Source organism: Phasianus colchicus, chromosome 1, assembly GCF_987193195.1.
Source record: "Phasianus colchicus chromosome 1, bPhaCol1.hap1.1, whole genome shotgun sequence".
NCBI lineage: Eukaryota > Metazoa > Chordata > Aves > Galliformes > Phasianidae > Phasianus > Phasianus colchicus.
The window spans coordinates 106,141,734-106,158,197 of record NC_143436.1 but is presented as its reverse complement, the minus strand read 5'-3'; the positions used below and the strand labels follow the sequence as shown (position 1 = coordinate 106,158,197).

Below are 16,464 nucleotides of genomic sequence, written 5' to 3'. Positions count from 1 at the left end.
GGTGCTTTTAAGTGAATCCCTGGCACTTAATTATAAAATCACTACTGACACAATACGCATAAGCAGCAGTAAAATCAACCCCTCCCTACTGTTCCATTGGCTGGAAACTCGTTAGGCTTGATGGGTAGGCGTTTTAGTCAAAGGGGATTTCAAAGCAAATAAATAGCAGGTTGTTTTAGCCAGTCAGAAATAGATTTCCACCTGTTTGAACCTCCTACTGGAGAGAGCAGCATCAGAAAAAAATCAGCATCTTACCGTATGAGGAAACAACAGGAGAAAGTATTCTCTCCCGTGCTTCATATTTCTTCAGTGAAAGAGTGATTTTGGAAGACTTACTAGGCCCCCTTGCTTGAGGTGCCTTTTTCAGAAGAAGCATGGCTTGCTGTGCATTACAAATCATTGGTCTAATATTTGGAGGCGTGGGCATGGTCGGGACCTTGGCAGCTACAGCTATGCCACAATGGAGAGTTTCCGCCCACATTGACAGTAACATCGTGGTGTTTGAGACTATCTGGGAAGGACTGTGGATGGACTGCATCAGCCAGATGGGCATCAGGCTACAGTGCAAGTTCTACGACTCTATCCTGGCTCTTCCCCCACCCTTAGAGGCGTTCAGAGCCCTCATGTGCACCGCAGTGCTCCTGTCAATCATTGCCTTTTTGATGGCCATTGTTGGTGTGAAGTACACTCACTGGACCAAGGAGGATCCCCAGGGCATCAGTATCTTCATGTTGGCAGCTGGAGTTGCCTTTCTTGTGACGGGCGTCCTTGTTCTGATCCCTGTGTCCTGGACTGGTGGCAGCATCATTCATGACTTCTACGATGCAAAAGTCCCTACACCATTGAAACGAGAACTAGGAGCTGCTCTCTATGTGGGCTGGGTGAGCGCTGCATTTCTTGTCATTGCGGGAGCAATGTACTGTAGCTTCTGGTGCTGGGCTGGAGCAACCCCAAAATCTAGGTATCCTTCACTTCCTCATCACAGATTGCACAAACCTAACATGGCAGGAGGGACATTGCTAAGCATGCAGGCGTACGTGTAGTGGCTACATGGAATCTTTCTACTTAGTGTGTTGATACGTCCCGACTGACTTCAGTGCCTGATTAAACTGTGAGTCTGTAATAGATGAACAATTTTTTTCATTTGCTATTTACTACTGACAGACTTCTTTGCTCTCTAACATGCTTGTAGGAAATGTTATTACACAGGCATGTTAGACCTCAAAAGAAAAATCTCACTGGCATGAAAAGAAACAACAGCTGTCAGGAAACCCTTGTAGAAGACTAACAGTACGGTTGGGCTGGAAGGCAGGCACCTACTGTACAATAGTACCATTGCCCACCCCGAAGTCCATGACAGGCAAAGGGAGCTGTGCATTTTACTCTATGGTAAAGTCTTTGTAAGGACTGATCTGTGACAGTGATGAGAAGCATGGATGTGGCAGTGTGGTGGAAAAAGTCATTGAATGAATGGAAAAGCCCCCAATAATTTTATTTCCATTACTAGCACTGAAATATTCATGCTCCCTTGTCAGAGACCTTTGATTGACTGTGGGTTTCACAGATGCTTGTGGAGCTGATATATCCTTCCTACATCTTCTGCAGAGCACAGAATTCATCTCATGGAATAATAAAATTTGTATTCACTTCACCAGACCTTGTCCTAAATGTATTAGCTTTCCATTGCCTGGTGCATTCCATCTTAAAAGGGTTCTTCTCTTTTATAAAATGCAGGACAGAGTATCTGTCTTCATGCACTTTAAAGCACTGTGATTATGTGAAGTGTAATTAAAGAAGCCAGGCAAATCTAAATGTGCAATCCCCACTTGCTTGCTGGAAGATCAAGGGTTCCTGCCTACATCTTATATCATGCCTGCAAAAAACAAGTCCTGATGTTGTTCTGACTGCTTTATGTTTACAAGACTTAAAATATGAGCTGAGTAACCTGATTCCTGTACAGAATCCAACAGTATTTTCAGCTGTGCTTTTTCACAGATGAACACTTGAAACCTGCTTTTATAAGCGGGCATGTCACAGTACTGTTAAGTGACCAAAGGAGTTCCATTAAAAAACATTTTTTCTTGGTCTTCCCACAGTAATGGATGGTGCCATTTCATTGATATTTCATGACACAGTTTGATCCTTTTCTGTGTCTTTGACTGGTATCTGAAAACTGAGTTTAATGACTTTTCAAGTTGTACAGAGCAATGCCTCTATACATTCATTTGATGGTTCAATTTAAAAAAGATGGAAAGCTACATTTAATTAAAAAAGCCTTTTATAAACTTGACTACATGAAATGAAAGTCAAATGAAACCATGGGGCCAAATGTGAATATGTGTTACACATATTAGCTAATGCTCATTTACATTTACGACAACCAGCTCAGATCTCTTAGTGGGAATTTCTTGTTACTAGGAAAGAGGTTTAAAGTGCTCTGCTCATCTCTTGAGGAGTCAAATTAGCACTTACTAATTCCAGATGGATCTTGAAGGTGACATTTCTGCATAGATTTTCTAGAACTAAAATATATTTTTTATGTTGTCTGATGGCTGATGCCACTGTATGTGTGGTCTACACAATATCTTTAACAGCAGCTCTCACTGGACCAGACAAGTTATTTCAATGGAATTGTTTTCTTGAATTTGATTATAATTTATATTACCCGGAAGACCTTCATCTATTATTTTATTGTATGTGTATATTATAATACATATTTTTTTTAATAAATATTTGATTAGTGAGCCAGAACTGAAGTTTTTGGATTGATTTAGATATGACATTTGTGATTAACCCAGCAGAGGATGAAGACATTTGCAATGCAAATTTGATGCGTATTTATGTGTAGGTAATGGATTTAAATAATGATGTATGCAATGTAATGCAACTTTATGTAGATATGAGTGCTTAAGAAGTAATTAAGTGCAGCTTTCTATAACATTAATTAAGGGATCCTGAACGCTTTACTATCAGAAGGTTGATCAGGAAATCAAATTTGAACTGGGTGTGTCATTTTGGCAGCAACTTCATTTTCAAAGAGTTTAAAGATAAAACTGCTTTATTTGAGTATTTTGGACTGATTTCAGAGAAAACCTACGCTTTTTACATCTAACATTAACATCTGATAGTTGCATATTACTCATCCTCCTCTTTTACCAGTTGATCTGAAGATGAGCTCAAACAGACAACAATGTGCTTGTGTGGACATTTGGGATCTGATCCTGATTTCAACTGTATGGCCATACTGGGCCACTGTTTGGATGTGTGGGGCTTTATTGACACAAATTGCAATTTCCAGTGATGTGATTTAGTGCCTTACACTCACCCACATATGTTTAAGAGCCTGTGGCACTAAAATTTGGTGCAGGATTGAGTTGTCAGGAGATGTGAAACCGCAAGAGATTCACAGTGTGTTTAATCTTCTGTCTTTGAACGGAATAGAAGTTCCCTTTTAGAGGATGATAGTATGGGTAACCCCATTAAGATGATTACTGAATATTTTACCTCTGTATGTGAGGTACACATGAGGCTGAGTGAACTCTATGGGTGCATTTGCATCTATTAAAGGAGTCACCATTTTTAGTTCTTCCTTTTCCCCTGTTCAAAATCAGTGATGCTCAGAAGTAGTTGGAAGGTGCAGTTTGGAGGTATGAGAATGAAAAGAAATAATTTTTCAGGCCTAGCATGTGAGTACCATTTACTATGGATAGATTGGAGATTACTAAAATACTGTGTCAGGCGTTTATGTGCTGGAGCTATATTTCATTAAGGAATGGAGGCAGCAAACTTGCTACAGTGGTACAGTGTTCACATTCCTTTAGGTACAACTGTCAGAAACTTCAAGCCTGATGTATTTGTTAATAACAGCTAATTAGAAATTGTGCTTTAATATCTACTTTAATATCCTGATGCTGTCATATATTTTAATATTTTGAGATCACAAGGCAAAATTGCTTTGGAAATATAAGTGAATAGCTGAGATTTTGCTATGTATTTGAAATAAATGTATGAACCCTTCAGTTTTCTTTTTTTTTTTATATCTTTGTATCATAGTACTTTTTTTTTGTATTAAAGTGAATGAATGTATTTCTCCACTGGAAGAGGAAAACAGTATTTTTATAATGTCCTCTTCTGATTCAGTCTTGTTTTTTACACTGTGCTTTAGGTTTGATAGATAATAAACAAAGTAGGTCTGATTCCTTGGGAAATAAAATACACAAAACTGATTTAGTGTTGGCTTCCAAGTCTTGCTTATAAGAAGTTTCCTGAAGCAAGTCAGTATTTCAAAAGCTGGTCCCAAAATGTATATTCATCTCTGAGATGAAAAGAAAAGGTTGTGCAGCAAATAATCCATGACTACGATGCAGCCAAAGGAACATATTTATAGCAAAATGTTGGCTTAGCAAAACATTTCATTACAACAGAAAGATGAATCGAACGGGGCTTGAGACAAAGGAACGCATGCAGTCATCTGTCCTGATATGCAGAGACAAACCTCTGTGGGAGGAGCACTATCACTACACAGATTTATGTTAAAAAATGTTGCGAACTGCCCTGAATATTAACAGTACTCACAAAGTCAGAAATTGAATCTTGATTGCATCCCTCTGATTGACTAAAACTGTCCTTTTGAAAAAGGCACAAAGGTCTTCTCAGGGGATTCCTATATGATCTTTAAGAACTGAGACAGAGCTGACCCACCAAGTAAACAACTGTTCTCCTTTCTCTCTGTTACAGGAATGTTCTCTGTCTTACACACTTTGCCAATGTAATTTGAGTTTCAGAGTCCAAGTAAGACTGAAGTGACATTTTATGACTACAGAAAGCAAAAGAAAGCAAGAAATACCCTGATAAATAGGACGTGTTCAGCCAAAAAGATCTGTGGCGGCGCTTATTGTGTTCGGTTGCCCCTTGCAAAAAATGTTCCTGCTGTCAATGAGGACAAACCAAAAATATTTCAAAGCACAAAGATTTCATTTTCTGCAACATCAAGGAGCAGAACTGGCTAGGGAAGGGGTTGTGACAGCAGCGCTAGCAAGCCACATGTGCCTACAGAGTCAGCACCTGAGAGGCTGCTCAGTTCCAGGTGTCAGAATGGAAGGACATAGTTGTGTCCTCAGTGACAATACAACCAACAGCATCATTTTTTAAACAAAAAAAAAGGGAGAAGGGAAAATGCTTCATGAAGCTCAGCTGTTTGTACCAGAAGAAAAACAGAATACGAAAGGCTACCTTAGGATCTTACCCGTTCTACCACTTTGAAAATGAGTGAGCTGTTGTTTCCAGTGGGCTTTTTATTCTTTTATATGCAACCACTTGCCCGTTCCTTCTAAAAATCTTCTCACTTGAAAATATCATCACCTGAATAGTGTGAAATTTGAGGTGTTATGGAAAAGTTAGCTTTACTGTGTTCTCACTAATTGCACCCAGTTCAAGTAGGGAGGCCAGTGGCATGTGTGTGCTGCTGCAGACACACTCTTCTTCAACATACCTCTTTCATAAGCACCCTATAAACCAGAACAGATCTTGCAGGTGAGATGAATTTTAAGAAGAGGTGTCATTTTAATCAAGGATTCTGGAGCTGTCTGTTATCCTGAGAACTCACTACTCGAGCTGCAGTGATTGCTGCTGTGACAGGGGAAGTGGAGCCAGAGAATCTGGAGGCAGCTTTGTGCTCTGAGGACGGAACTGATAGAATTGCCTTAAGATGTTGAATTGAACATTGTCCTACAGCTGTTGTCCCAGTAATAAACAAATACTACCTGGGTATCCATTACTAGAAATGAATTTATCATGCAGTTCTCATCAGTATTCTTTTTTACTTTATTTAAACCATAGAATTTCACTTTTTCTAAATAAAAACAAGAAATGTGCACAATTTGACTGACAATTTCAGGACCTGTGTGCAAAAAAGCTACTTAAAAATAGAAAATACAAACCTATCAAGCCCTGTTCCCTGCATCAGTCAAACTGAATAATGCATTACAATGTTAAATCTCTGTCGTCCATTTCTTCTACAGACCTTAATCTGTGCTTTTTGTCTCAATTACTGTGAAGTAGTCCCTGATTGTCAAATGACAAACACGATGAGTACATTAGTGTTTCAGCTTCTTTCTGATGGATGAGTGATTGACAGAACGATAAGCAATGTTTATTCATTTGGAGTTTCCACCGTAATGCCAGATGGTGCTGGGAGATAGAAAATAATCTCTAGACCCCAACAAACATTGCCTCACATACTGTCACATTCATCCTGAATATATCAAAAATTGGCAACAGAAACTCCACGTGTTGAAGAAAAGTATGTCGTTAACTACACATTTTTAATGAAGCCAGGTTTCACAGGTTAGACTGAGTACTAGTCTTTCAAGGCCCAACACGTTATCTATTCGCACATCCAATAAGCCTGTTGCAAGCATTTACAACATCAACCTGACAGCTGCTGTTGCCATGCAAAGAGAGACATGAGAAAGTCCAACGCTGGTGCTAAGCTCCTGCCATTAAGGGGGACAAGACTGCAGGTCTTGTGTAGCGTCCTGGGCATCAGCAGCTCAACCATGGGTGAGTAGAAGAGATTGTGGGCCTGACATTCCTTGTTCATAATGCCTAATGCAGTGACTCCATATTGGGCCTGAAGATCTCCTAAAGTCCAGGTTTTCATGTGCCCATGATGCTGCATTAGGATGAGCCTTCTTTCTATCATGGGATGTTTACCCTCATTTCCCAAGTCTACTTTTCTTCATTTCTCTTCAAGCAGGAAAATGCAATGCAATGATTATATAAGTAATTATCAAGAAATGAGGATTAATCTTGTGGATTAAGAAACTCATTTTACTGAGGGTTTGTGTACAAGGTGATGAAGTATTAGTTAACACAGACAACAAAAAGCATGCATCTATCTCTGGCCAAGAGTAGCAGCAACTTCCTCTTCCTGGCTGTTGGGCTCACCGCACCCATTACCTGGTTTGCATGCCACCCAAAAATCTGCTTGACATCCCACAGTCTGAAAACATGCTACTGCCAGGAGCTAATTACATGCTAATCTTTCTTTGAGCATTGCTAGTGACAAATTGTCCTTCAAGAGCCTTCTTGTGTAATGTACTGCTTGTAAATCCATGACTCAGCTGGACTTACGGTACCAGCACATCATTGCAGACCGATATCATTTCACATGGTGAGCCAAAATATCCTTAAAACCTTTCAGAGTGAAGTAAAGTTTTGAAGTCAGAGATGATAACTCCTACTAGAACAAGTGGTACTGGGATACAAGATTTTGGAGATAAACGTTCAGGTTGTTTCTGTACACTCATAGGTTAGGAGCAAGAGTAAATTTCAGTGGAGTGAATGGAATGGTTTGTGCTATATCCAACTTTAACTTTAAAGCATCAGACATACCACTGTCAGTTGTATTTATTTTGGATATTCTCTCAACATTACTGGAGATGTTTACTCTATTGCTCAGAGTTTCTTATAGAGATGGATAACTCCCAGAATACCACCTGTAACAATCTGGATTTGTGTGTTCTTTCTCCTTTGGCACATCTGGAACCAACTCATTCTGCTTACACATGTGTGCACATACACAATAAAGACATGATGGCTATGTGCACTGAATTGTTTTGCCATTATTTAATAAGTATTTCCAGATGATGTAATCTGTTATGTAATTGTTAGAGTGAATGTTGCTAAATATTAAGATTTTCCAATGATGAGAACATAGGCAAGTACATTTTACTCCCTGTGCGCTTACTTCCCTAATTAACAGCTGCAAATCCACCCCTCCCTATAAGATACATTTTGGGATTTTTTGATGTATGTTGTCCTGTCAGTAGAGGAGTTTATGAATCCAGATTGCATCCAGATTGCTGTGCTATTTCCCTTATAGCAACTTGTGCTAAAGGGTACCATGGGCAGTGCAAGCTGCCAGATGTTCTCCATTGGTAGGAGAACACGGATGCAGGCTGGGCACAGCCGTTCCTACCACCAGCCATCTGCTACCTGGGCCAAAGATACTGACTTCATAAGGGAGCTGGCTTTAGGGCTTTCATAAAGTTATGATTTATCTAGGACTTGGTGACATAATAGTACCATCACAGAAGGAATTATAACAAGTAGAGCCTTTTAAAATGTATGAGCAATATCGCACCACTTAATTAAAATAGAAATATCAAATTTTTAACTGGATTAATAAATAAAACTTCAGTTGAGATAAAAACTGTTCAGTAATATGATTCCAGAACATCTGAAATACTCTCTTTGTACTACTCTGTAATGCTTTCTTTTTTCTTTCAATTTTGTGGAAAATGATTAATTGATGTGTAATTGAGTGGGGGGAAGGCAAGATGATCTGGGAAAAGGGTAGAAAACACTGTCTCTTACAAATATTCATAACATTCCATGTAACATTCAATCTATGGGTAGGTCTTACATTTTATGACAGACAATCATTAAATTTTACTACGACAGAGTTATTTGATTTTTCAAGCTAATTGCAAGAACAGGAATTGTGCATGTAGTTCAGTGAATTCAGATAGGCATTTCCTTTTTCAACAGCATGGTTAGCAGTGGCAATAACTCAATTTCTAGCTACAGGATGTACATGGAAGTCTAAATTAATCAATCTTAATAACAACTGAAAACAAAATTCAACTTAAAATATACTGGAATTTCTATTAAAAAAATAAAAGATGATTTTCTTGCCTCTTTTTAGCTGAAAAATCCACATTCATGTTTTATTTACGCATTTGAATATTTATTTTTATGTTTACTGTAAGCATTAATGTTTAATATATCTTGTCTCTCTGCTCAGAGACAAGCCATAAATCTTAAATTCCCCAAATTCCCCATGCAACTATTTATTCAGAAAAATCATGTATTCTTAGATTTCACTGCACTCTTCTTTTGTGACAAACCAAGTGATCAGATTAGTCGCACTGAAAAATTTATTTCTGCAAAGCGTCTCCTAACAAAACTAGAAGAGGAAGCTTTGGACTTTACTGAAATACATGCATTAAAATAAAGACAGGGCTTGAAGGGTAGGATATACGATACAGATAGAAGGAGTAGTTATGAGTGGATGAGGACAGAGAAAGGCAAAATGCATTTTAAAAAGAGAATGACTGGGTGGAGGGAAGCTGTGAGGTTTAGAGAGTGCAGGAAAACAACACTGGTGGCATTTAGAACACCATAATAAGAATTACAGTACTTGCTCTTGAAATGTCAACATGTACATAGTGCTTTCTAGCAAATAACAGCCAGACTTCGTGAACGCTACAAGAACCTAAATGAGAGGAGGCCGTCCTGGGAAACATGGCTGTCTAGGCCATGTGAGAAGGGCAAGGTAAGACTACTAGAAATAAGCGCTTACTCATTTCTTTGTGTCTTCAAATCACTGTTAGGTACTGTGTAAAGGAATTTCTGCATTTCCCGTGTAGCAGGGAAGGTGTGTGGTTCTAATTTTACAGATGGAGGAAATTTGAGGCCCTGGTTGTGCAATGCATGCAAGCACATGCTTGCCTTTGCTAACTTCTTGCGTGACTGACTCAACTGACACGCCAGTGAGATCCTAAGCTTCACCAGCTGGGAAGCATAGCAGCGTTAGCACTTCCAGGCCTAGATTCCTTTCCTTACACACACTGTCAGCTCTGTTAGCTCAGTGCACCCTTGACATTATGTACCATGCAGAGGATGAAGCTAAGAAATACCTAGTTCTCAGCTACAAGTCCAGACCACTTGGCTGTGCTCATAATGGACAGCTAGGAAGAGGAAACAGCATCAAAACCAAATGTGTAGGAAGAAACTAGCTTTTTCCTATCAGGAGATGGCTAATAGGATCTAACAAAGGTTCTGTTGTTAGCTGGAAAGCTGATGGACCAGACAAAATTGTGTAGCAGCAAAATGGCTAGCTAAAGAAGAAATTATTTAAAATCCACGTGTTTATGTCTGGGATTCACACGCATATGCAAATTGATGATGCAGTAATTTATTCATAAGTCAGTAAAACTAGTACATTGCAATAGTATTTGTGGGTGCTGCAGAAGGATGTGATATTTCTCATTGGACTCTATAGGTTTGGTCTGGGTTGGAAAGTCATTATCAACATTTTACATTTCACTCGTTGACCAGCTGCCAGTTCCCAAAGGAGCTCTGTGTGGGTATATGTGAGTGCACACTATAACTAACTCTGCCCACCAGTAGCTTCCTGTTAGTGATTTTATCAAGTGCTTCTTTAAGGCACAAATAAATCACAAAAGATTGCCCTTCTTTTATGCCTGTATTAGCTCAAAGAATTCTAATAAACTGGGAAGTGTGGGTGTACTTTTACAGTCACACAGGTTTGTCTAGCAAAGGATGTTCTTGTTAAATAACACAGCAATGAAGCAAGAACTGAAGGATATAGATGAAGAGATAAATAGATGTTTCATGTCTTCATGTCTCTCACCATAGTTACCTAGTCATCAAATCTAACTGATCATGCAGAAATGCTACCTGGCTCGTAATTCGCTGGATGAAGGAACACTGACTAATTCCCAGTGTTCGGGACTAGTAGATCTTTTCAGTAACTGACTGAGTATTTCTGTAAATATTCCTTCTCTTTCCTTCTTGATTTGCTGCAGAGCACTTAGAGGAAATCTCTGCTCCTGATGACTTGTTGCAGTTTAAATGATCACTTCTGCTTTGTGTCCTTCCAGCAGCGCTCTGTCTCTGACAATGCCTTATCTCTGGTGCTGGCAAGCAGTAGCTTGAAGGCAGGTATCTCCCCTATTTGTTCTGCAGCCGCAACAGACTCAATAAGTTATTTACCTTTTGGAGTGCTTTGATTATCCTTGAATTTGTCTTTTTTTTTTTTTTTTTTTTGCCAGTAGTGAGCTCTTTTACAGATTTCCAACTTTTGAAATGGATAAAGAACTCAGCTTTGTGGCTTTTGTAACCTTCCTTTTATCCATTTTATCTGCTTTATCTGCTTTAGTACAGTGTTTCTAATGGACCGCACATACTAATCTCTGTCTCATCTCTCTTCTGGTAAAACCCTGCAACAGACAGAAAAATAAAAATCATTCTTCCTGTAGTAATATAGTATATACTGAAACTTCACACAATAATATTCTTTCAGAATATATAGAGCTTGCTTTGTGTATTTCATGGGATCCTTTGTACTGCTGTAATTAATTCTCTGTATCTGGCCAAAGATTGCATTTGTTATCTTCCTGAATGTAAAAGGTCTATTAATATGTAAATCAGCAATATTTAGTTTCTCTTGGAGTAGGGAAACTTTTCAACATTTTAATGAAAAGTTCACAGTAATGTCTCTTTCTGTGCTTCAAAAGTATAAGTTTTGCATATATTTCACTACAGAATTCCAAAGGAAAATTCAGATATATTTACAGCAGAGAACATTAATAGTGGACATCCTCCGCCAGTGGCTATGGAGAATTACCAGCAGAGACAGGCAAAAACATGCTGGAAATGAATGGCATTAGGGAGTTAAATGCCAAAGTCTGTAAAAAAAGAGCAACGTGGGTGCTAAGTAGCAATCAGAATGATCTAGGAAGACACAGTCAACTGCTTTGTCTATGTTATGCACTGAAGCTTGATTCCTGTACTGGCTTCACTGTGTAGTTGTATCTGCACAGGATTTCTGACCCCCAACCCAAAACTGGTGGTAGTAGGTATGACCCTCATACTCACACAGAAAGAGAAAGACTCCATCCACACTGGACACTTAGGGGGTGTCTGTTCTTGCCAGGAACATGCAGCATTGTAGCTTTATGGAAGATACAGAGCTGAGAATATACTAGCCCAATGTATGGCCCTTGGAAGAAAAGTTTTCATGAGCTGTGAAAGCATGCTTTATGGGAAAAAAGAACTCCTTTCTTTTGCCTGCTTTCTATAACGTGGAAACTTTCAGATATATTATGTAAGAAAAAAAGATGAAAATCTGATCAGACAGCATTGCTTAGTCTGGAATTTTTTTTTCCTGGAAAGCTTCATGATTTCTAAAAGGGTGTATTTGACCTGGCTGCATGAATATCCAAAAATTGTCACCAGCATTTATGACTGGGGAGGCTGCCAGTGAGAGAAACTGCTAGCTAGGTTTGTTGTCATCTCTCTGGCACTGGGTATAAAGACTGAGAGAAATTTCTGTTAAGAAAAAATCAGCAAATATGATTATGATTTTAAATACAATTTTTTTCCCCTAAATTGAACATGTATCTACCTATGTAACCTTGCTACTTGTATTCTAGGAAATCCAAATAGTAGATACTTTAGTGTGTAAAATAGTTCTTAAAATTATTTTTCTATGTTTTAAAATCTATCCAAACTCATTTCCGTGACTTTAGGATCTTGGCAAGAAAGAACTTGCACTGTTAGGAGAGCTATAACCTAACGTATTATCTATATGCTAATCTAAAATGTATAATCTAGGCCACATCTCCATATTCATCATTCACCTAGGAAGGTGATTGGCATAGGATAACATAAATACTGCCGTTATTGCAAGGACTATCAAGTGATAGATTTTAATTGTGGGTTAATAAGTGCTTTTGTCTTAAATTAAATACACTTCTTCTGTCTGTTTGTATACTGCAGAAAGAAATGTGTGCAGGACAAGCTTTTCCTTAGGCTATTTTCTTCCTTAAAATATGTGTTTTCTAATCTTTAAAGAGCTATTGTGCTCCACCTGTGCTATAAGCCCCACTGACATAGTTGGGAGTTAACTATTTCTCTGAGTCTTCTCTGTCCCAACATGTTAAGGAAGGCCTGATAGCAGCACAGCTGGGGAAAGGAAAATCAAACACCACAACTTTCCCACACAGCAGTAGGAGATTAGGTTGTAGTGTGTGGAGTGCCAATAAGGTCTGTGCTCAGCAACACATATTATTCCTTTTGTTTCATTTGAGAGCTCGAACTAGCAGTGCATATCATGATCCAAAGCAGCCTCACAAAAAAGAGTATTGTATAACCTAAGTAGAGAGAACACCTAGCATGACAAACTAATTTTTAGAGAAATCTTGTGTTCTATGGCTTACACTAAGCAGCTCCGGATAGCACGAGCCCTCTACTAGTTGGTTCTCATCTAAAGATTCAGAAAACCTGTGGCATTCCGTGAACTTTAATTTCTGGAGTAGCGGTGCCGACATTTACCCCTGACATCTTCCCTTTATTTCTCTCTCATTATCTGATTTCCCTTTCAGAATATCTTTACCTTTCAGCCCTTTCTCAAAATTGTCTTTTTCCGTGATTGGAGATGATGTGTCCCCTTATGTACTCTGGATAAATGAGGATTCCTAAAATATCTGCTTTGTGTGACATATTTCCCAGAGCCTCAGCACATAAAAATGGTTTTAAACTGAGACAGGGGAGGTTTAGGTTAGATATTAGGAGGAAGTTTTTCACTCACAGGGTGGTGATGCACTGGAACAGGTTGCCCAAGGAGGCTGTGGATGCCCCATCCCTGGAGGCATTCAAGGCCAGGCTGGATGTGGCTCTGGGCAGCCTGGTCTGCTGGTTGGCGGGGGTTGAAACTAGGTGATCATTGTGGTCCTTTTCAATCCAGGCCATTCTATAAGTATGCACCCTGTGTCTATATTGCACACCAAGCATTTACCACTGGTCACTAACAATGATTCTGACTTGCCTGGCATTGAAGTCATCAGATTTCCATTAAGCCCCTGCAGTTACAACAGGGCACACTGTGCTGTGCTTTAGATACTCTGGAGAATGTGATGTGAAAATATAAAAATTCATATAGTGACCTTTTGCTCTGTTTCCTGAGATGAAAGTTGCCTAAAAAAAGGATATTAATTCAAACGGAGTAGGAGGAATACAAACAAATTCTTTTATTTGTGACATACAGTAGAAAACAGTTGCAAATATTTATGAAGACCAACAAAAGAAGAAAGCAAGTTAAAGCTGTGCTGCAATAAAACAGATAAATCAGTTTCATGGCAAGGTGTCATCAAAAACTTTTGCATGGCCCCATGGCGAGCCTGTTCAGGAAGGGCACTGAGCAGGAAGCTAATGCTGAAGTTAATCCAGCAAAAAAAAGGTATCAATCTTCAGCTAGATCAACTGCCTTGAAATGGCTCACCCTGTGGTAATGCTGACATGAGTGCTAGCACAAGGGAGGGGTGGAGGACTGGGAGAAAATTGACAGCCTTGATTTCATCATGTTAAGCCACTGAGAACTGCAGCTGTACATGGCCATGTCACTGCAAAACATCTCTGTCATTTATACAGGTTTGTACAGGTAATGTACATCAACACGGAGTTAAAAAATGAATAATTCATCATAGCTTTTAACCTCAAGATACTGAAAGCATTTTGTCTGGGATGTCATAGTTCTGGGGTGACTGAACCTCATCTTCTCTTTTTGGGGTATTCAGCATCAAAGAGAAGAACAGAATGGTATGCAAATACCTCACTTCGACAGTTCTGACATTAAACTGAATTAAAGTGATGGTATTAAATATGGTCATTTTTAAAGTCTGAGGATCAGAATCTGGGACTAGACACATACTTACCTATGCTGGAACTTGAATCATTTGCCACTGACACAAAATTAATTGAATTGACTTAAAATTTTATTTTGAAAAGAAATGTGTCAGTTTTTTATGTATCTTCTGCATCTCAAAGTCCTTAGATTCTCATTCATGGACTCTATTCTGAAATTGTAAATGCAGAAATGTTGTTCCAAATTAGGAAGAACTTAGAATTTGGGATTCTTCCACAATCCACTGACTGAAGGGATTTTAAAATGATAAAAAAAAAACAAAACCTGTATTTTCAATTAAACCCTAATGCTGTCATAACAAGTTAATATAGATAAATATGCATATGTATTTGCATAAAGTTACATAATCGTAATAAAAAGAACTACTCCTTTCCTTAAAGAAATTCAGTTCTTAAAAGTTTTGGTTCCTACAAGCGATTTATTTAATCTCTGGCATAAACCATCCATGCATATTTGAAACAAGGTTCTTTTATTTGTTCTTGAACTTTTTGCTCGGAGTTTGGTTTTGTTGCTGTTGTTGTTGGTTGTTGTTGTTTTGTCTGACACAACTCTTGCCTAATGAAGAGAGCAGGAGCTTTAATATTAGTCAATTCTGATGTAATTCTGGAGCTGAACAAAACTTAATGGAAGAGTAGATCTGCATCTGCTGTGTTGCCTGGAAAAAGAAAGACAGGAAAAGTTATTTCCCTTGTGGTTGCCCCTTGGACCTGCTCAAGCCTGTCAGAATGTTTTTGTGTGGTAGGTAATTCAGAAGCAATACCATATTACTAATATTAAACTTAATCAGGAAAACAGATAAGGAATTGCTATCTTTTGCCTATATACTATGCAGCTAACTCCTCAGTACTTGTTGAATTTTGGTTAGAAATTCTTAGTCAAAGACTTATTTAAAACTTATTTCTGCTGGGAATCTAAAGTCTTTAAATTCTGTTATCAAAAGGTGAAATATTTAGAAAGCACTGAGAAACAAGAAGGACATGTATTAAGCCTCACAGGAATTGATAACTACATAGTTCACTTTTTCTCGTGATACTATTTGTTAATAGCACTGCTTTTACACCAGAGAAGACATCCTTGTTCTGAACTTCTCACAATTCCTCAGCATGTGAGTGTTTTCTTGCATTCTGCAATTGTACAACACAGAATGATCAGCTCCTAGTTTGTAGCAAGGTTTAATTTTCCGTGAAAATGTTGGCTGAAACTCGTGGCTGGGGATTTGTTAACAGAGCAACGAGAATAAAAAACAGTTTTGTCTTCCTTAGCATCCTCAAAAAACCACTCTGGTTTCTGAAAAATAGAAGGCGCTGTTTTCTGTGTAAACTCTTCCATGTGCACAAAGACAGTGAATGGTGCAATGAAATATATGTACCTGCAGTCAAATCAGATTGCTGAAGCTTAGCTGAAAAGTGGAATGTCATCAACTGTTTGAAACTCAGCTTATTTTAAGAGCCACTTTCCTTTTCAGTGTGTTGACATAAAAATATATTAAATTTGTTATGAAATAGTCATTTGTCAGTATAAGATCTTGAATCAGGTTTTCAGTCATATCAAAGTAACATGGAGAGCTGAACTCATTTAGCAAAAATGATTTAGGAAAGATTTTCATTTATGCAAATGACACTTGGGAGCTAGACCTCAGACAGATGATCTCCCACCTATCTGCCCCTGTCCTCTGCCACAAGTCGCTGCTTTTGGGACCAAGTCGACTGATGGGAATATGTGTACCTGTATGGTCCACCTTAACTAACCCAACACCTTAGCAGAAAGAAGCAGAACTGGAGTGACTGCAGTACTGGGACACAATCTGTAGTGCTACCAAATGGTAACCTGCTAGAGAGAAGCAGCCAACCGTGACTAGAAAAACCACTTGCTGACCCAAAGACTGCTGAGCCAGTAATGGGGGTCAGAGCCAAACTCTCACCGAAAACTCAGAGGATGAGAATTTATCC

The 16,464-nt window shown here is 38.7% G+C and overlaps 1 protein-coding gene across 1 annotated transcript; it reads left to right on the top strand.

Moving 5' to 3' along the window:
* Positions 1 to 365: 365 nt before the first annotated feature.
* Positions 366 to 1,043, top strand: LOC116241951 (claudin-8-like). Its single transcript, XM_031612463.2, has one exon. The coding sequence runs from the start codon at positions 375 to 377 to the stop codon at positions 1,041 to 1,043; it is 669 nt and encodes a 222-aa protein (XP_031468323.1). The 5' UTR covers positions 366 to 374.
* Positions 1,044 to 16,464: the final 15,421 nt, after the last annotated feature.

Excerpts from the sequence above, each read along its gene's own strand:
- LOC116241951 (XM_031612463.2), top strand. The coding sequence starts at position 375 with ATGGCTTGCTGTGCATTACAAATCATTGGTCTAATATTTGGAGGCGTG.